Raw genomic sequence first — 20,763 nt, forward strand, 5'->3', positions numbered from 1 at the left:
ATGGTTCTTTGGAAAACACTGCTTTAAAGGTTTTCTAACTCTTCTGGAAGAGTATGGCTAAAAAAGAGGAGGGCTTCAGAAGGAACCAACCCATAAGAGATCCCTCCATGACAGAGTGGGGAGGCCACTTGTGCATGTGCTTCTAGAAGCTTCACTTCCACACTTGGTGGTGTTTGATAAGGACCATCTTGTTCTGGAGACAGAACATGGAAACAAATCTGCTGCTACCAGGCTTTCACAGACCACTGCCTCTTCTGTGTCATCAGAAATGAGGTAGATGTGGTAAGATCCTCAAAATAGAAAACCACATATTCTAGCCCTTGGTCTATGGTATATGAACATCCACAAGTGATGTGTGTTGAGACAGGTGGTATCTTGTTTGTCCAACCAGTATGGGCTGTTTATAAGCCTCACCTTATGAAATCTTTGCATATATTTTAAAGACAAACTGTAGATATTCTCCAGTGGCATCTGTTCAGACTGGTACCAAGACTGGCAGTGGTTCCAGAGGATCTCATCTTCACAGGTCATTCCTAAAGGACTCCAGGTTGTCCCTCTATTGCTCAGACTCAGGATTTTCAAAGTTCATTAATTTTGCTGCCCTGTGTAATTTTAATCGGACCTTCTATGCTTCATGTCACTTCCAGCCTTCAGTCCTGCATCTGTTGCTGCAGAGACTGTCTTGGAAGACTTTGTTCATCCAGCAACCATGGCTTGGCAGAATGCATAGCTCTATTGAAAACAAAAAGCATTGCAAAAATTAAGTCTGTTTTGCTACTACTATTTTAGTAGTAAACCAGAGGCTTCTGGATGAAGTCAAAACCTCACACTCTTTCTGGTAGTTTTCCTTTTGTGAAATGTTCAACCTTCCTTAGTATTTATTGCACTGGTGTGGTGCAATATGTGGTTCTGTTTCTGGTTTGCAGGCGAATTTTGAAAATCTTTTCTGAAATAGAGAATAATATTTCCAAGATCATTAATAAACCATTTGGAAAGAATTGGGGTGGTGGTGGGGTGGGGTGTAGGGGGAAATACACCCCCTACAACAATACAGAAAGGTACCAGCCATCATATTCCTCAAATATGAAAGTTAGAATTGTTAAAAAAAACACCCACATATTTAAAATGTAAAACTTCAGTGAAATGAGGGTAGCAGTCAGAGTTGGAAAAAGAAAAAGCAGGAGAACCAGCAGAGATTTTACTTGGAAATGACTTACATAAATGACTTGAGTTCAAAAACAGCTTTCAAAGTGAAACGATAAAATATTGCCTGGGCCCCTGTAGATAAACCAAGCCAAATCAATTATTTTTCTGTCTATAAGTCATGACCACTTTATAAAGTATAGAGTGAGCAAACAGAGGCACTAATAATAAAGTGTTACCACTTCAACAACAATACAGATGCTGTATTATATACAGCATCTGATTTGGGGAGTAGGAAGCAGGTGCCTTTCCTCACAGGCAGTTGCCATCACCAAGGGTAGTGATTGTATTGAGGTTATATGTTTACTGGCTGCTAAAAGACAATTAATAGCCACATGAGCAAACAGTTAACGGTTTATACAGCACATTTCTAAATTAAAGGAATTAAACATCAGTGTTCTGCTACGAAGCACAAGTGGCTCAGCAGTTGCCACTGTAAAATGAATGTGCTGGTTAGCACAGCCTGGAACACACAGGCTGCAGAGGGAGATAGGGGAGTGTAAAATTGAGGCTGAGCAGGTATAATTTAGTGAAATAGCAAATGGGGTCACTACAGATTGCTTTCTCCTGACTTCCCTTGTGCTTTCACAGTGCATGCACTCTAAGACTTTTCTCTGGTTCAGTAACTTGGCAATTCCATGGGTTTTTCTCCTGCAGAGGAGAGAGCAGAACTTTGGGGTGGTTTAGGTAACATTTGCAGCTGTGGTGCAGGCAGCCCCTCAAGGCCCCATCCAGCTTGGCTGGCTTGGTAGAGCCAGAAGTGGAGAAATACTCAGCTGCAAGTTTGCCAGCACAGGGCCTGGACTGTGTGTGCAGCATATGGAGCAGAGCCAAGGACCTCAGGTGCACAATCAGTACCTTTTACCATGAATCTCTACAACCGACTGTCTTCTGTTTGAATAGATAAAGGAGAGTTTTATTCACATACCCTAGTTCCTTGCTGCAATGAGAGAGCAGAAAATGAATGTTTCTTTTACATAAATATCATATATTTTAGCAACAGAATGTAAGAAATTTGCCCAGAGTCTGGTTCTTGCTGTGAAAATATATTCTGTGCTAGTCCTAGAGGCTACTGAGCAGGAGTGATTCACAAAGGTTTATAAAAGTGGCACTCTGTTGCCAAGAGGGAACTGTCAGTGGAACAGGACTTCATGTGAACATGTCATAGGGCTGCCCTTATGACAGTGGCTGTAGAATCAGAATGGGGACATCTTTGCCTCTTGGGTTGTACATCCTTGTGAAGAGCACAGGATTTGACATGAAAATGTGGAGATGAAGTCCCTGCTGCTGATCTCCTGTGCCTGCTGCCTGGGCACTTGGGCACACTGCACCAATTCTTCAAGGAATAAAGGACAGGGAGCACCCAAAGGCAAAGTACCAGCTGCAGAAAACATGGTGGTGTGTGGAGTGTATGGTACTCCCTCTTTTTCACCATTCCTCTGAAACATGCTGCACTTTAGGCAGAACACAAACAGAGATGATGATTTACTTAGCTTCAGCTCTAGAGCATGCAGCATTATGGGCTGGTTGGGTTTGCTTCTTCAGTGGCTTTCCAGCTCTTGGAATAGTCCCCACATGACTGGCTGCCAGCCCACACTGCTCTCAGTGACCCCAGAGCACAGAGACACGTGGAAGAGGACTGTCCTACCCATGGGAAAGGGCTGCCAGGTGAATGGCTGGTGAAACCCTGCCATATAGTGTGCATTTCCCACATCTACCCCGGAGTCTCACAAACTGGAAAATCCCACATGAAACATACTTAATACAGAGCAGAGTTTAAGGCAACCTGTGAGTCACAAAACAAGTGGCTGCATCCCTTTTCTGCTGGGATTGGTTGTACTTACCACTCAGTTATTTGGGCTGTGCCTTTGCCCAGGGAGAGGTTTTGTGCTTGTTCATCTCCAAGGTCAGAAATCAGTGCCTGTAAAAAAAATTGCTAGCAAGGGGCCAGTACAACACACACAGATCTTAATGTGAAAGAAGAAATATTATTAAAATATTTTATTATTATTATAGGATCAGGATTGTTGATTTAAGATAGAGGAAAACTAACACTGTGACAGCACCATCCCACAGTCACAGGTTTCAACAAAACTTGCCCACAGCGACAGTATGAATGAGGAAACTGCACTGACTCTCTAAGCTGTTCTTTGGGCAGTTTTAGCTACTACCTCACTTTGATAGGAGCAGGAGTTACAATTAGCTGTTGCTCTCAGATTAGCTGTTTTTCCAGGTTCTCTTACTCCACCAATCGACTTGCATGAAAACAACACAAATCAGCATTAATCTTACAGGGTATATACATATGAGAGCAGAGGAGAGAAAACAAACCTGGCATTTCAAGCACTGCACCACAAATCCCTTCACGCCCATCAATTCACCAGTCCAATCTCAGGAGGAAAGCTAAAATGTTCATCTACCTAGGGCAGCATCAGTGTGGTCAACCCCATGCTGCTGCCTGTGAGAAGGAAAGTGTCCTCAGAGCCAGCACTGCCTGGCTGAGCACAGTCCTTACTTACCCTGTGCCCAAAAGGGAATTCCCTGCAGCATCAGCTGTTGGCAGCCAGCATCATACTGGGAAGGAACTGGAGCCTCAGTGGAAAGGAGGCACTTTGGAGAATATTATTGAGCAATTTCTCCTCATCTACTACTTGATCCAAAAGTGAAACTTTGTCTGGGAGTTAGAAGCAGACTGGTCAAACTGTTCTTCCCCTTAGTGCAACCAAACAGGGTTGTGGGGAGCCTGTCCCACCAGCTGAAACCTCTATCCCAGCAGGGCTGTGCACACAGTGGGACTCACCACAGCAACCTGCCACTGCCCCTTTCCACAAAAGCACCACAGGCTTTCAGAGAAGCTCAGAATTCAGCTTTCACCAGTTCTGTACATGGATCCACAGCTCCTCCTGAGCTAAGTACCTATTTGGGAGACTGGTGGGACAGTGGTAGGCAGAAGAAAGTTCTCCCAAATGATTAAAGATTAGTTTTGGTTTTTTCTCCTTTTACCTATCTCCTATTTTCTCTCCTCTTCTGGCTGCTGCATACAGGTAGCAGATTTTTCAGACATAATGTTTTATTTGTTGTTTTGGCATACTAATGTATTCACATTTCCAGCCCATTTCACTGCTAACAAAACCTTATGTGGGCAGGAATAACTGTGTAATCAGAGAACAATACTTTTAAGAGTCAGGATGGGACAGTTTAAAACCATAGGAAATAAAATCATGACTCAAGGCCTGAAAGCTATGGTATTGACAGAAAACACAGAATGCCATGTTTAATGTACTACCTTTTTCATGTGCAGACTTCTTACACTAGAAACTTTGCCTAAACATGGAGTTCTTGGGTGTCTATTTGAAACAAGCAGAGAACACCAGGTAAGCCAAGCAAGCAACCAAACTAACCCTGTCCCCCTGGCCATACAGGACATGTTTCAGCTCTATTTCCCATTCAGGGCTCTAAAACCAGTTCAAGAATGTTTTAATGGCCCTTTGTAATTTCCAACCACAAATGGCATCCCTGTAGTGGAGAGGGAAGGTAGCAGAAAGCTAAAGCATAATCTACAGTTCTGTCTAAGGCCTGACACTGATTTGCTTTCTGTTGTCAGCTTCACATTTTGATAGTAACAATATATAATGGAAAGCATTTTGATAAGTAACAAGTATATAATGGATAATAAAGTATTTTCTGCAAAACCTTAAAGTTTTCCTGGGCAATGTTATGAGAAAAGCAGGTATAAAGTTGGGTTCTGTGTCCTGGTTCATGGAACTGGGCCATTAGATACAAAATAGTGGAAAATTTACAGGGACTCTGAGATCTGACAACAGTGAGTTGTTTCAGTGCCTGCAGCCCCCTTGCTGGCTTCTTCTTGTCTTTCAGCTGAGATTCTAAAGGCTTTAAGGTGGGTGAATGTTGCCCTTCAGCAGCACTTGAAGGGCTGACAATGTTTTCAAGAAACAAAAGCAAATGATACTACCCTGCCAGAGGGAAAACCAAGGTCAATCATGCTATGCAAATCAGCTCTCGGTTGGAGAGAAAAATCAAAACAGAGGAACCTGCTACCCTCATGGTACAGACTGAACATGAATAATCAAAACCTAATTCCTGCTTGATTTTATCACCAGGGAGGGTGAAAGAGGAAAATATATGGGTGCAAAAATGCTTAGATGAATACAGCAGTGGCTTAGGAAACCTCTCAGTGCTTGAAAAATAAACCTGTCACTATAAAGCCCTGCATTTTCAAACTAACAGTGTATACATGCAGCTGAGGACCTCTGAGGAACTGGCATCTAAACAGCTTTTTGCTGGCATGTATGTAAGAAGCATTCTGGCTCTGAATACTGCTCCTAACATTTTCTTGGGTTATTTCATTTCAGTTCTTGACAGAAACCCACACATGAAAGGAAATGCTCCACTGCTAAAAATTCACCTGTAATATCTCATGTCAGGTGAATAGTACTTATGTATTTCTGAGTTTTTAATTCATTTACTTAAAGGCTTGGTTACAACTTACCAGTCCATCTGTCAAAACAAGATTCACTTTAACTATGAAGCAATACTTATTGCAGATCTTGCAGAAATCCACACCTCACACATTCAACAGTCCCACTTCAAGTCCCTTGGCCTAGGAGAATGACAAGAGCAGCAACAGGCACCACCCCAAGAAAAGCTAAAACCTGAGATATCACCACGAGCAGCTCTAAATGGTTGCAGGGCAGAAGGAAAGGTATGCAGACAGGAATGAAAATGTGAAACCCACTAGGATACAGAGGAGAAGCACACAGCTTGTTATAGAAATGCCAAATGCCTGAAAAACATTTCAAACCATAATCAAATATTTACTCGAAGATTCTATTCAATGTCCTAATTAACTGAGTGAAAAAAAATTTTATCTTCAGTGCTTATTGAAAGAATAGACACAACGCTCATTTTCAATTCAAATTTTACTCCCAATTGCACAAAGGTTGAAAAGATTTTTTCAAATTTTGAAAACCAGCATAATAATTTTGGTTTCATATATAAAACAGGGAAACCCAAAGAATACAGAGTTGTGTGACTGACAGGTTCCAATATTCAGCATTAAAGTTCTGCCCAACTTTATCTCATACATTGATTATTTTCTACATTATCTGCTTCTCAAATTATAACTCTGTACAATACCCACAGATATCAAAGGTTAAAATATTTTGAGAAAATACTATGTTATGGGAGGTTCCAATGCTAGTACAGATTACAGTACAAATTAATGACAAGTCAGAGCATCGCTAAGAGTTTATTCAGAAGCTTTTCCTTTCGGTTCTTATATCACAAAAGACATGTTTAATGTTTACAACAAGGATTAGAAACTGAGATGTTTTTATTTCTACTATTATAAAAGTAACATAGGAGACCATTCTAAGCCATCTTCAAAATGCAGACCAATCTTCTTTTTTTTGTATATAAACTGTACACAAAAAACAAGGCACTATACATTTTTGGATAATAAAGTATAAAGGTTGATTCGCATAGTTTCTCAAGAAATCCATGCTATAAATACAAATGCTTTTTTCAGTTTAGCACCTGAAGCAGCACTGAGAACAATTCATTAACTATTGCAAAGAGAAACTTTTCAGAATGCAAAGGAGATACATATTGGTGGTATAGCTAATTCAGTACAAGCAACTGCCATCAGCTACTTTTCTGTAGTTTTGACATGGAAGTCTTGAAAGTGAATACATATTGCATTGTTAAATACTTGTTCTATGTGTTTATATAAATATAAATTCTTTGTAATCCACAAACTAACAAAATAACACTTTACAAAGAGAACTTCTTTAAAAACAAAAATGGCAAGTATTGGATATAGCCAAAGGACACCTGCAGCAGTAGCTCAAGAAACTACTGTTTAAGTGCATAGGAGAACGGAGCTTAAAAACATTACCTTTAAGAGTCAAAATTGAATTCCATTTTCAAAGAGTTCTCTTGGCCTTTTATTATAATATTACACACCTCCAGATAGGTAGTCACTAATAACTTCGAATTATTTTTATTTGTTCTGTAAATGTAGGGTACAACTCTTCTAAAGGACATAGAAAGTGAGAGTGGACATCCCTTTAGTGCTCACTTCCATAAACACAGCTTAGAAAAGTCCTTTTGCCTTCTTCAGGTTAACTTGCTTCCAAGATGGCAGTGCATTGTACTCCTCTCTTGTCATCTCTAATGCAACCTGCATTTAAAGTGAAAGGATGTACTGTTAGCAAAAACAACCGATGAGTAGCACAACCAGCAAATTACCCTCTTGCATGGTTAGGCATAGATGCACAGAGTAACAGTGCACCTATTCTCTCCTTACCTCAAAGTCCGCATCTGAAAGGTAAATTTCAAGCTTCAGTGGATCAACTCCCTCAGGCAGAGGCCTAGCTAAGAGATCTGCTAATGGATACACTGTTTTACACAGCTTGGCCAGCACATCCTCTACAAGTATTATCTGATTAGAAACCTCAGCGTCCTGAAAGGAGAAAACACAGAACAGGATCACAATGCTGAAAGCCTCAGCTGTGCCCATGGCCATCTGCAGATGGCATGGGATAACCTGCCCTGCCTGAGCACAAAGCTGTATGTCCAGGTGTGCACAGAGGCCAACAGAGCTGCCCTACAAAAATTTCACAGCTAAAAACAGGTCTGCACTTAGCAGAAGGACATCCTGTTTTCCCAGAATCTCAGTTTAAGGCTGAAATCTGTTTTTAGTCATGAAGCCAGCATTTTCTACTAAGGATGTCTGCAGAAGACTTACAAAACAGAAAATGTCATTTGTGTTGAGACGCCCTTTGACTGAAAGATTTAAAGCAGCCACATGTAATTTGGCTGTGACTCTGAATCCCAGATGAGGAAGTCAGTAACAAAGCCCTTGGAGCCAGCTGATCCTTTGAAAGGTGTTTTGTTCCCCTGCACTTTGAATCTGGGGAACAGACCAGAACTGCACATTGCTGCATGACTGAAACAGCTAATCTGTTAAGCTCAAACTCCAGCACATCTCTTTTTAAGAGATGATTCAGGTAACACTTTCCTTCTGTTTTTAACAAAAAAAGAATATGAGAAGTTACATGAAAAATCAAAAAGCAATGCCTCTGATATACACATTCCCAGTCAGAATTTAGCTGTGTTGCTGGTTTTTTTTTTCCCCTATGCAGACTTCTGAACTGTGCTTTCTAAGTTTATCCTCTGGATCTTGGGGCTTGCCAGTGGAAACAACCAGTGTAACTGACAACACAAGGCACAATTACTAGCAATAGGAAACAGATTATGCCATGAAAAAATTTACCATTTCTGTGATCTCTGCGATGTCTTCCCTGTGCTCCCAACTTGGGAACATATTAGTGAATGTCAGAGGTTCTAGGCCAGCATGAATTAGATAGGATTTGGGTGGCTTCTTTACATTTTTTCCTAAAAACAGTCAAAATACAAAGAAAAGGAGGGAGAAATTACAAAAGGTACAGTATTTTGCAATCTCACCCACTATTTAAAGCTACCTCCTAAGGGTATTTAATTTTTCCTGAAAAGCTGAAGTAGCTTAAGGCAGAAAGAATAAATTTTCCAGGATTTCTTTTTAATTAATATGGGACCTTTTAACATGTTTTTCAGTATTTTTACTGTATCTGACTGCAAAGATTAAAACATATATGCTGAAAATCCCCAACAGCTCCTTCTAACCCAGAGCCTTTCTTATCTTACAAAAGCAGACTTAGAATAGGGTAAGCAGAGTGTGATGGTCTGAAATTAGCCAAATTCAGGTAAACGAAACCTTCTGGTATGTTCAGCAGAAGTGTCCTGCCAAGAACCAACTAAGCTTAAGCTTGGAGGCTTAGTGAGAATGTTTAAACTGTTAACTTAAACTGTGATTCTGAGGTGTAACACAATAAATAAAGCCTTTCCACTGTGGGCAGAGTCAGTAGAGCATCTTGGCAATTTGGGAACAACGCTGTTACCTAACAAATGGTTTGCTAAGAAAGAGTGGGCAATGTATCTTCAAATGTTCATTGATAACACTGAGGGAGCACCTTTCAGCTGAAGACAGGAGGCATGGACAGGTGTGACACACTCAGAGCAGGCACAGCAGTCTGTTACCTTTGCAGTACCGCAGCACCGTCTCCATGGCGCATTTCCTGTCCGTAGCCCACCTGATTCGAGCTGATCCAGTGATTTTGTTCTCCACAGGCCACCAGCCTTGCCACAGGTACACTTCATGGTGATTGTCAACAAGGAAGAGGGCTACACAGTCAGAAAATAAAAAATCCATCATTAGCCACTTACTAGTTTTTGTAATCCCCTGAACAACCCCAGTCTTTTACGCTTGTCAGCATCACAACAGGATCACTTCACATCTTATCAATTTCTTTGTTAATTATCCAGCTAAACTTCAACTGGACTCAGATTCTCTGATATAAACAACATATTTTTACAGCGAGCTTCTGGCATACATACATACACTTGATTATTTCTCAGCATCTTCATCATGGAAAAATTACTGTTACTGCTTAGTACTGTATAAGCATCACATGCACACATTTTCCTGTGATATATCAAGATAGAAGTGCTTACAATTACTAAGATACTGCCCAACGCAGGACACAGTCATCTGTTTTCTTGTTACTTAAGTATTTTAAAGCACATACCTGGCTGTGGGGCAGTGTAAAGATCCTCTTGCAAGAATGGCATGGAATTGATGACAGCAGGGTCTCTTGAAGGGTAAACATACTCAGTGGCTGAGAATTCTCCTGATGAACTACTGAGGCTGAACAGGCGGGGCGTGAAATTAAACTTTCCAGGATCTTTAAAGAACAAAAATTAAGAAGAGCCACAACAAAAAATGTTAGACTTAACTGTAAAAGCTAACAATACACTTTAAAAATTACTGTTAATTTTCTGGGTTTTGAAAAATCAGGAAAGACAACCAGATGTCTTGAGGGACTAGCAACAGCTGTAAAAAGTTGAGCTGAGGGGCTGGCTGCCATCAGTCTGAATCTGATCCTAGTTAGTTACTATCAGCCATTTCATAACCCGCTGTTCTGCAGCTAAAGTGAAGCAAGCCCATTGCAGAGTTAGCTGACAAATTTTCCACTTGGCAAATCAATTCCCCTGCTACCTTTGTTGGCAGTTTCAAAGCAAAGGCTGGACAGGAATGTGAGGAGAACTGCCTCTTAAATTCCTTCAGAAGAGAAGCAAAATATATTTGTAACAGTGTTAACTATTGCTATGTGCTGCCTGAATACAGAGGGGCAGCAGAAGCGGGGGAGAACTAAATGAAACACTTGGTTTTTCCAGTACTTTCCTTCTAGAACAGTATTACTTAACTCAGTAAGATTTTTGAAAGCATTTCTCTGAAGAACTCAACTACTAAAAAATTCTTCAAAAACTTTACATTATATCTGATAACACTGTAGACCAGTAGAGTAAAATGTGAGTGCCAAATCCAGGAAGGCAGATCTACCTTGCAACATGCAGTCATAGGCCTTCCGATCTCTCCTCCCCAAGGCGTCCCAGAATCCCAAGGGCTCTGACCCTTCATCACATTCATGAATCGTCACCTTGCTGCTGCTGTGCAGCCCTGCCTCCAGTGGACACCTATAAAACACAAAGAGAGAGTGGACTCATGTTGCTCCTGCCCCAAACACACCTAACACACAAACCTGCTGGCCACTTGCATTAGTGGACCCCAAAAGTACCTTACAGGCTTGTTGCACACTTCAGGCCAACACAAGCACTTTGAAAAATTATCCAAATACAAGACAGGGAATTTCAACAACTATTCTTGTAGCATATGGATCCCATTCCCAGAGTGAAGAAGATTCTCACAGGAGTTCTCAGTAGGGATTGTCACTGCCTGCTTTTGTAATGGCTGCTGTTCTCCTTACATGCTTTCCCAAGTTAATTTTCCCTTTCTTACCCACAAGGCTAGATTCTAATCCTCCTATTGAATGTGCTTTGATTTGCTATTCAGTTGTTTAGCATCTCACTCCAAATGGAAAACGGCTTTGTTTTAACTGTAATTAGTACAGTAGGAAGAATGTAGGTGCCTGTAAGAGTGATGGGGGGTCAGCACAATCCCTGGAAGGGTTCAAGGCCAGGTTGCATGGGACTTTGAGCAATCTGGTCTAGTGGAAGGTATCTCTGCCCATGGCAGGGAGACTGGAGTTAGATGATCTTTAAGGTCCCTTCCAACCATTCTATGAGTTTATTAATAAATGCATTTGACCTCCTGTGAAAGCAATTACAGGATATGAGTTTTCTCCACTCTACCAAACCATCCAACCTTCACTCCTCCTCCTGACAAAGCATACACATGCTGCACTTGTACTTAGAGGACAGCTTTATTTATTTCAAATTTTCTTTGAGTAAGACTACTTCAAGTAAATTGGTAGTCTATATAATCATCTCTAAAATATAGATCAGACACTCACTGTTCTTTTATTTTATTGGCTGCTGTTCTTCCTACATCCTTGGTGTGAGCCTGTGCTTTGCAGCCATGCCACAGGTAGATGAGAGCTTTGTTGATATTGAGGACAATCATGGATGTCCTGGACCGCAGGCTGCTGCAGTGACACGCTACTTCAAGTAAGTTTCCTTCATTGGGAACTTCTCCTCGCACACAATAAAGCCTCCAATCACCTGGAGCAGACAGGAACAGAGCAGCACTATTATAAAATCACATGGGACTGAAAATTTAAAACTCCTACTCTGGAACAGTTGTTCTCATACTGGATGAATTTCACCTCCTGCATGCCTATGTTGTGACACAATGAATTAGCTAAGCACTGGGTTTGGCTAACATTACTTCAGAAACCCCGTGCAGAAGAGATGCCTTCTAAAACCTTGCTACAAGAGCACAAGTACTGAGAGCTGAAGAGCTTAACAGAGCAGAAGAGTCAAGTTCTGACGTTTCATATGGTGAAGAAGGGAAACAAACACAGTATTCCTCCTATTCAGCTCTCTTTTCCCTCTGCACCTTAGGAACATAAGGTCACAGTCAAGTGAAAACTGAAGCATCTCCAAGCTACACTTCCACTGAAATTCTCCTTCTGCATTCAAGGAATATGTTACAAAAAGCAATGATTGGGGAATAAAAGCTTAGAGCTTTCTTTGGAGCAGAAGAACTGCTCATAAAAACACTCTTCCTCCCCAGACTGTGTAGAAAAGGGCATACTTTAAAGCAAATGGGAACTTGGCTTAAGCAAAATCAAACTAAAAAAAATTATATGTGAATCAATACAATCAAGTCAGCATGCTCTAGAGTGACAAAATCCATTCTCTGCTCAAAGAAGAAAAAGGCTACCTTGAAACAAAGCATTGCAAAGCTGTCTCAAGAGTTTCATGCATTAATTTTTCTTTTCTACAGAGTAGGGTACTTGAGGCTGAATACAAAGCTCTCCACAACAGCTAAAAAAGGATTTTGGGGCAGAAACTCTTAACTAACAATAATTTACTTTGTGCATTTTCTTCTTCCTCTTCCCTTCTTCCAGCATGCACAATCATCCCTCCTTGGAAACACTGCAAGAAGCACGGTGGTTCTTTCCCTTGAAGGACTTGTACCTGGAAATTGAATGCACCACTCTTCATTAAAAAATAAAAGTATACAGACTCAGGAAAACTGGTCTCTATAGATTATTAAAAATTATATAGTTATGGCCACCCACAAAGATAGCTTTCCTTCTACTTTACAACTGCTGACTATTGTTTAAATTACCATATATCAGCACGCAATGGGTTCCATATGTGGCCTGCATATTAAAAGAAACTCTAGCTGGAATCCAACAATTGAGTTTCAGAGGATAATGGAATACCAAATGAACTTTAATTTAGATTGGTTTAAACTAACCTTTTTTGAATTTTATGAATATTTACAGAACCTGTCCACCTTGACCGATGTTCACTGAAACCATTATGGAGATAACATAGGAACTGAAGTAGGTTCAAAATTTGCTATAAAACTGGTTTCTTTGATAACATGCATGTTCTTTGTTCACTAAACATTGCATGAAGAGTATGAAACTGATATAGCCAATTCCTAAATCAGCTATGTTGCAGAGACTCTCACACTCTTGATCAAGGGCCCTTATATTTCTCCTCTATGAACTCCTGTCTTGCTGGTCATTTCTATGCTGCTGTTAAAAAACTAATTAAAGCAGGACCAAGGCACAGAAACTAACTTTAATCCATCCATCTTGTATGCTGGTAACAGTGAAGCCACAGGAAAGCCCAAGTCTGCCTAAAGACAAAGCAAATTAGCCGTCCTCTCAGCTTCACCTTCATTTCCTAGAATCTCTGCAAACAATGCAATTAATATGTAATTACAGAGTAAGCAAATTCAAAATTTCCAATGTATTTTTTTTGCCTTGGCCTGCAAAAAGTGCTTCACCTTGGCACTAGGAAGACAGTCCTTCTCTCTGAACATGCACTTGAAAGGATGGCATGAATCTGTGCAACTGTGCTTCACCTATTCCTGCAGAGAAGGGAGAAAAGACCTTCTCCTTCAGCCTTTTCAGAAATATCCTTAGAAGCAGCATTTGGGAATGACAGTCCATAAAGGAGCTTATGTGTCTCTGGCAATTGGAATAATGTCAAAAGTAATTTTGAGGTCTGTGTTTGTAATGGCAAGAACACGTTTACAGAAAGGCAAAGAAGATAATTCCTGTTTACTGTTCATGGCTATCCAGACAGGCAGATCTTACCAGGTCTGCCATCTAGGAAGCTCACCTGTGCTCCTCTCTCTTCATCAAGCTCCACTGTCATGAGAGCTGATGTTCCTTTCTCACTCACTGTGGAGTGCCTTCCTTGCCAAAAGAAATACACACATTTCTCTTTTCCAACAGCCCGTACTTGTTGCTCTCCTTTTTGTCTGCTTCCAACTGTGAAACAGAGAGCACATGCTGAAGAAAATATTCTGGCTATAGGTTTAAACAGCACATGGTTTCATCTCATTTGCCAGCTCAGCACTATCCCATCCAGAACAGGAAAGAAAAAAATGTGCAATTGGAGGAACATTAAGTCTCCAAGCTAGAGTGTCCCCATGCAGAGCTGGCATTGTCTCCTCAGGTGGATGTAAGCCCACAGGCAGAGATGCCTGTCTTGGCTGCAGAAAGAGATGTAGAAAGACCTGTTACTATCTGGAGAAAAATAACTGACAGCATTTGAGCCAATTTGCATGTGAAATGGCCTGTCCAGTAATGTTAGCAGAAGAGTGCATTATGGCTGATTTTCCACATTACACACTGTTCTTTGGCAGCAGGAGAGGAGCTGCTTTTTTTATTTCTCCTTAATAGTCGGCATTTACTTGTTATGATAAGCAAATAATGTTTACAGCAAGTGAGATTCACAACACAACTACTTACAGAACATTGCAGTCTTTACAGTGAATAGAGAATAAACAGTTAGAATGAAATCAAAGATTAAAAAAAACCCCAAGAGTTTTAAAACAGATTTGAAAAAAAACGTTAAAACATCTGCCTTGATTCCAGCAGTGCTGAGCAGCATCCAAGTAAAACACTTAGGAGAAAGCATCCTGTTTTTTTCAAGTTGAGAATACTCAAAACACTACTTTAAAATTTATGGGTTTCATTCTTATCTGTACATTCAGCCCATAAAAGTACTGCCTCCTGCATAAAAATTTATTCTGTTTTGGAGTGATGGAATATGTTTTCATCCATTTGGATTAGAAGTCTGTTTACAGTTCAGTACTAGTGTTACCCACTTCTCCCAAGACTTACAAGCTTTCATATTTTTCTTGGATTTGCCAGTATCTGATCTCAATGATCCTGACTAAGACCTACCTACATTTTTTTGGCTAAAAGCCTGAAGCTGTATAACTGTTATGTGCTTTCAACTGACTTTAATAAACTCTATTTGGAACAATCAGTTTTAGACTATTTGTTTTTAACTTACACAAAAACCACCTATTCTTAGTTTAGTGCCACAAGGGAGAGTTCCAGTGGGCTTATTGAGCTGACTGGTTCTCAGGCTTTGCCTGCTGCTCTCAGGCTCTTTGTCAGAACACTGCTGAGCCTCAAGTCCAGATCAAAGGATTTCCAGCAACAGCAGAAGGGATAGCAAGGGCAATGAACTGGCAAGGGCTTTTCCTGGCATTGTTATATTGATCTCCATAACCAGCAAAAGTTTTTCTTGTTGCTAAGCCTATCTCTTTTGCGAGACATTCAGACCACTGCCATTAGTCCAGTTGCCTAACTATTTTGGTGTTAAGCTGTGGGCTTAATGAACTGTCCTGTGAACATGTACACCGCCAATGGTGGGTAAAAGCAGAGATGGAAGCATTACATCTGGTATTTTCTACTGCTTTCTTTTAAACAAAATACGAAACTTTACATTTTAATGACCTAGAAAGGTGAAATTAGCATCTTTAACCTTTCAAACTGCCTCACATCCATGGAAATCTAGGTTTGGATGTCACCACTAACAGCAGGAATTTTAGCCGCACTTCTGCATGTTTCAGCAGGATGAAATGGAATTGTTCACTAACCTGTAGTGCTCACCATGTACTTCCACTTCACCACGTATGTGTCCCCCTCATGGAACTGCCCTATGCTTTGCTTAGGCAGTCTACTATAATCGAATTCCAGGATATGCCAGACATCCACAGAGGCAGTGATAATTTCAAACTGCCTCCCATCTTCTCCTTCTACCAGTCCATAACCCCGGCCAATATTCATTCCATCCAAGACCGTGCCCACAGTTGTTTGAGGCACAGCTACCATTAGCATGACATCATATGGTTTAGAGTCAGATCTGGATTCTTCCTGTCAGAAAACACAGAGAAGGGATTTCTTTGAGCACAGCATTTTTTTCTCCTTGCCACACAGTTCCAGTCAAACATTTTGACTCCTGCATATTTCAGTACTTTAGTATCTTGTCATCATTTGAAGCCCTGTCATAGCCACCTCAGACATATTCATTGAGCTGCCTGGCTCATATATTAATAATAATAACAATAAATATATCATTATTTATATATAAGATATAATCAAAGCATAAGATATAATTATATTATAATCTATAAATAATAATAATATAAAACAACTCTGTGGGTTCACTCTGGGAGGTGATGTTCTGACCTCTAGATCAAAGCCCACAAGATAAAAAATGTGCTCTTGATCCTTGAGCACAAACTTCCCTGACTGCCATCCCAACTAAGTCATCTAGTTTGAAATACCTAGCATGCTTATTATATGCACCTTCTGGTGAAGGGATTCACTAGAATTCTTCTCATTGAGTTTCTTCAGTTCTGTCCAATCAAGAAATTTTTCTTTGAACAGTATTGTCTCGTTATGTTCTGTGAGTCTGCCAAATACAGCCCAGTCTGGGCGTCCTTGTCCCTTTCTGTGCAAGGGAAGAAAAGATACAGAATCAAAATAAACACTGTGAAAAGAGGGCAGGAAAACTATGTATCTGCAATGAGACTAATTTGAGTTACAATACCTGGGTATGAGGGGATTGCATTCTCCGGGGTCCAGAGGATTTATATCACAATTGGAGTAGTCAAAGGTGCCATTCCACAAGTGTTTTGCCAGCTGGAATGCCACTTTTCTTTGTGCTAAAGTAACTTCTTTTCCATGCCATACATATACTTCACTGCCAAAATCAAACACCAGCACCTAAAATCAAAACCAAACAACAACAAAAAAATCAACCTACTATTAGGTTAGGTGATACCCTGATCCTCCAGTTTTCTTATGCTGAACAGAAAATCCTCCAAATACAAGTTTCTGTATAGATGGTAACAAAGAGCACTGCAATGCAAGTAAGGACAGGCCAGTGGTCTGCATTGTGATGTCCAGTTTTTGAGGATGACTGGAAGCAAGTAGGGGGAATGCTGTGATGTGTATCATTATGTAGCTGAAGTCACTAGCAGCTTAGAGAGCTCTTACAGCTAAAAGTCTGGTTCTGTTGCATGCCTGATAGCTGTCCAGTTTCAGCAGCTTTCTCTGACATTTCAGACCTATGCCTCGTCCTACAGCCAGGGAGGGCTGACAGAACACACAATATAGGCAAAAAGGCAGTGACTTCAATACTTTCAAGAAAATGCATCATATCCTCATTTTATAAACCTGCTCTCATTCTGACTTAGATGGGTGAAATGTTTGTTGGAAGAGGAAAAGTCAGCTAGGGATAGAAATAGAAGCAGGTTTTATTTTGTTTTGTTTTTCCAAAGTGCAACTTATTTTGCACTTCATGACTCTGGGGTAAGCCACTGTTGACAAAAAAGATTTACACTTCCTAAAATGGTATTTTACTATGAAGATAATTTCTTGAGACCTTGCAGCACACTCTGGACAGCAAAGTATGCAGAAGCCTTTCAGAAACACAGAGGACCCAGCTTCAGCAATCCTCTCCACAAGCATTTGCAGTTACTGCAAGTCATTACCAGCTGCACTTGTACAACATGCACAACACACATGTTCCTGCACTTACCACAGGAGCAGTTAGTGGCACAATACCTCTTTTGGTTGTAGCAGGGTACATTTTGGCACCTTGCCCCAGTAGTCATCCTCAGGAATGAGTTTATCCTCTACAAGGCGGTAAATGCAATTTGTTTCTATTATTGCAGCTTCGTACATTTCGTCTTCTTCAGGACTTCCAGCGGCTTAAGGGAAAGATTGTCAAAAACAACAAACAAAAAATTAACCTCCAAATATCTTTACTAAAGAGAACCAACTCTACTATTTTATTGTGGTAGAGTATCAGATACTGTAACTATAACAATGCTTACACTGGTAATTTGTCTGTCCACCAAGGAGTTTCCAGAAGTCTTTGGCTGCGTGGGTATGGGTATTTATTCCTTCTTCTATAGTCTGTATATAAGAAGCTCTACAGCCAAGTTCCCTCTTTGTCTGAATTAAAGTTGCAAGTTCTGAAGCCTAAGAGATTAACAGTTATCTGAACAGGATTGCTTAAGTCTTTGGAATACTTGTGCAATATTCTTGCTCGGTGAGAAGGCAAATGAGATATAATACAGCAAATAGCAGAAGAAATTGTTATTATTTATTGCACTAAATAAACAGACACTAGAAAAAAATTTTACATAAATGCATTCATTCTTTCATTTGCCTTAAAGCAAGACTAATCTCAGTGGACATGGGAATGAAAAGGACATCCTGCAATTCAGACTATTTTTTTTTTTTTTTAGTTTAGTCTGTATCCTGAGGATATCCTTTTTTCTCTTGCAGCTCCACAAACTACACACTCCTTCACAAATGCCAGCTTTCATTCAGTGCATGACCTAAAACATATTTTCAGGAATCCTGCATATCTCCCTGTCACAGACTATCAGTTACATGCCACTTTTTGAAAGAAGTGGCACTAAGGCTCAATTTTTTCAGAGACACATATTGCAAAGGTTCTAAAAATAAATAATAAATAAAACCTCACAACAGTACTGACCTTTGCTTTTTCTATGACATTTGCAAACTCTCCTACCCACAAGAAACATAAATGTGGAGTTAACAACAGGAAACAGTCTCCGCTGTTCAGTGATGAGGCTCTTGGTTCAACTAATCTTGTTTGAACATGTCTTCTTCCTAAAGAGAAAACAAAGCTAATTATATTCCTTCAACTACTACTATCAAATGCCACGATCTAATTTGTTTTGAATGAAACACAAACAATCCCAGCACATTTAGCAAAATATGTGGAAACAGACTGTTTAAGAATAATAAAAAAACTACTACTGTGGAAAAAAAGTTTACTCACAGGAAACAAAATAAATGTTGTCTCCTATCAACTAATATTTCTATTATTTCCTGTTCTTGCTTTAACAACTCTGTGTCCTTCTGGAAAGAAATGAATTAAGTAAATGGCAGACAGCAGCAAAATTCCAGAACCTTTTACATTTGCTTAAGTGAAGTCATAGCACAATTTCCGTAGGCAGTAAAAAGTTTTAAGAATTTAGGATTTTAAGAATTTTGCTCTCTAAAACCTTGCTATTTGCAGAATCAGATATGCTACTATGAACTATAAGGGGAAGTGGAGCAAGAACACTGTCACATCATTTCCAAATTATATTGAGCACTGGAAGAATGGGACAGTTAAAAAATTTCCACAGGGGATAGCCAGAATTTATATTGAAATATTCTGAAATATTGTTTTCTCTTTGGGAAACACACGCCAGTGGACCAATGCAAACCTATTTGTAAGGTTTAACTTTTTTTACACAATTACCACTTATTTTTTTCAGGTTTTGGGATCCTGAAGATTTAGAACAAGCTAAGCATCTAAATGTGGTAGCAACTCCCACATGTTACATTCAGCCTATTATTTATGGAAAGTAAAAGCAGTTCCAGCATACCTTTAATTTGCAGGAGCATTAGCTTCTTGTATGGCACAGCACTGTTGTTAGAGTTCTGCTCTGTTAGATTAACACTCCGCAGGCTAATGTTGCTGAAATTCTCTTTGCTTGCCAGGCCAGCAAGTGCTACTTCTGAGAAATTTGAATTTGTAGACACTTGAACATGAAAAGAAGTTGGAGGAAAGACAGACAGATGTAAAAATTAAAAAAAAAAATAAAATAAAAAATTAGTTGCTGCATTAAGAAAATAATTTCTCCCCATTATTTCCAGTTTTTCTTCTTTTCCATAGCAACAGTAAAGGCACATTAACCACTACCCCAAAGATTTGTGGGGTTAGGACTATCTTAATTTCTAGATATCCAAGAGTACACCGTCAGTGTCAGAATTGGCATGAATACCAGCTTTACTAGGAACCGTCCTACCCAATGTCTTGTGAAGTACTGTGCAGATCTTCAATGCCTTTTAAGTGATTAATAATAAAAGACAGCACAGAGACAAGGCTAATTAACTGTAATTACCTTAAAATTTGGCTGAGACAGTGTGATGCAACACTCATTTACATTTCAAAGTCTTAGCCATGTTTTACTGTAAACTTACAGTCAGATTCTTGTCTACTTTTGTTTATTGCTCAACCAAAGACAAGACACTTTTTGAATTTATAACTCAGGGAAATCCTTCTCATGAGATGGCAACAAAGTATTACATATATACTTAGTGTTTTCATCAATACAATCAATAGTTAAAGATGATCTTTCTTTACTCAAGTGTAGTAAGGAAAACTGGTACCCCAAAATGTAAGAGTTGCTGGACAAATCTTTGAATAAATTTTACAGTGATGTCTTTGTTGTCCGTCTGGTTGTCAGGAAAAAGCAAATTCACAACACCTTGTAAGCCCTGCCACAAAGCACTGATCCTGTATGGAAATTAATCAGAAGGAGTCAAGAAGGCTAATTCCACTTTCTGAGAGAAAATTAGGACCCAAAATTGAGGCCAGTGTATCTGAACAAAAATTCATCTACTCTTGCCAGCTCTCACCCCAGCATGATGAGGTTGGATCTGCTTTCCTTGACCTCCTCACCCTGCAGGCATCGTGGCTCTCTCTCTTCCCCCTCTGCACAAGGTGATTGTGCTAAAAATAAATAATTAAATCTGTGCACAGGAGGTGGCTATAGGTAGCTTTCCATGAGGAAATCACAGATGCCTTTCTCTCCAGGTCTCCTATGCAGTCTGTATT

At 39.9% G+C, this 20,763-nt stretch overlaps 1 protein-coding gene across 12 annotated transcripts in view; it reads right to left on the bottom strand.

Annotated features, from left to right (window-relative positions):
* Positions 1-6,125: 6,125 nt before the first annotated feature.
* SVIL (supervillin) overlaps positions 6,126-20,763 on the bottom strand; it is a 59,113-nt gene continuing 44,475 nt past the window's right edge. For all 12 annotated transcript variants that reach the window (XM_063149015.1, XM_063149062.1, XM_063149055.1 and 9 more), the window contains 16 exons: positions 19,529-19,684; positions 18,625-18,761; positions 17,954-18,101; positions 17,682-17,827; positions 16,663-16,838; positions 16,419-16,563; positions 15,707-15,983; positions 13,930-14,081; positions 12,660-12,765; positions 11,637-11,844; positions 10,667-10,800; positions 9,852-10,007; positions 9,304-9,447; positions 8,501-8,622; positions 7,532-7,687; positions 6,126-7,405 (listed from right to left, as the gene is read on the bottom strand). In XM_063149015.1, coding sequence (XP_063005085.1) covers positions 7,319-7,405; positions 7,532-7,687; positions 8,501-8,622; positions 9,304-9,447; positions 9,852-10,007; positions 10,667-10,800; positions 11,637-11,844; positions 12,660-12,765; positions 13,930-14,081; positions 15,707-15,983; positions 16,419-16,563; positions 16,663-16,838; positions 17,682-17,827; positions 17,954-18,101; positions 18,625-18,761; positions 19,529-19,684 — 2,450 coding nt within the window. In that variant the 3' untranslated portion in view covers positions 6,126-7,318. The remainder of the gene's footprint in view (positions 7,406-7,531; positions 7,688-8,500; positions 8,623-9,303; positions 9,448-9,851; positions 10,008-10,666; positions 10,801-11,636; positions 11,845-12,659; positions 12,766-13,929; positions 14,082-15,706; positions 15,984-16,418; positions 16,564-16,662; positions 16,839-17,681; positions 17,828-17,953; positions 18,102-18,624; positions 18,762-19,528; positions 19,685-20,763) is intronic.

The sequence above is a fragment of the Melospiza melodia genome, chromosome 1, assembly GCF_035770615.1.
Source record: "Melospiza melodia melodia isolate bMelMel2 chromosome 1, bMelMel2.pri, whole genome shotgun sequence".
In the NCBI taxonomy this organism is placed as follows: Eukaryota; Metazoa; Chordata; class Aves; order Passeriformes; family Passerellidae; genus Melospiza; species Melospiza melodia.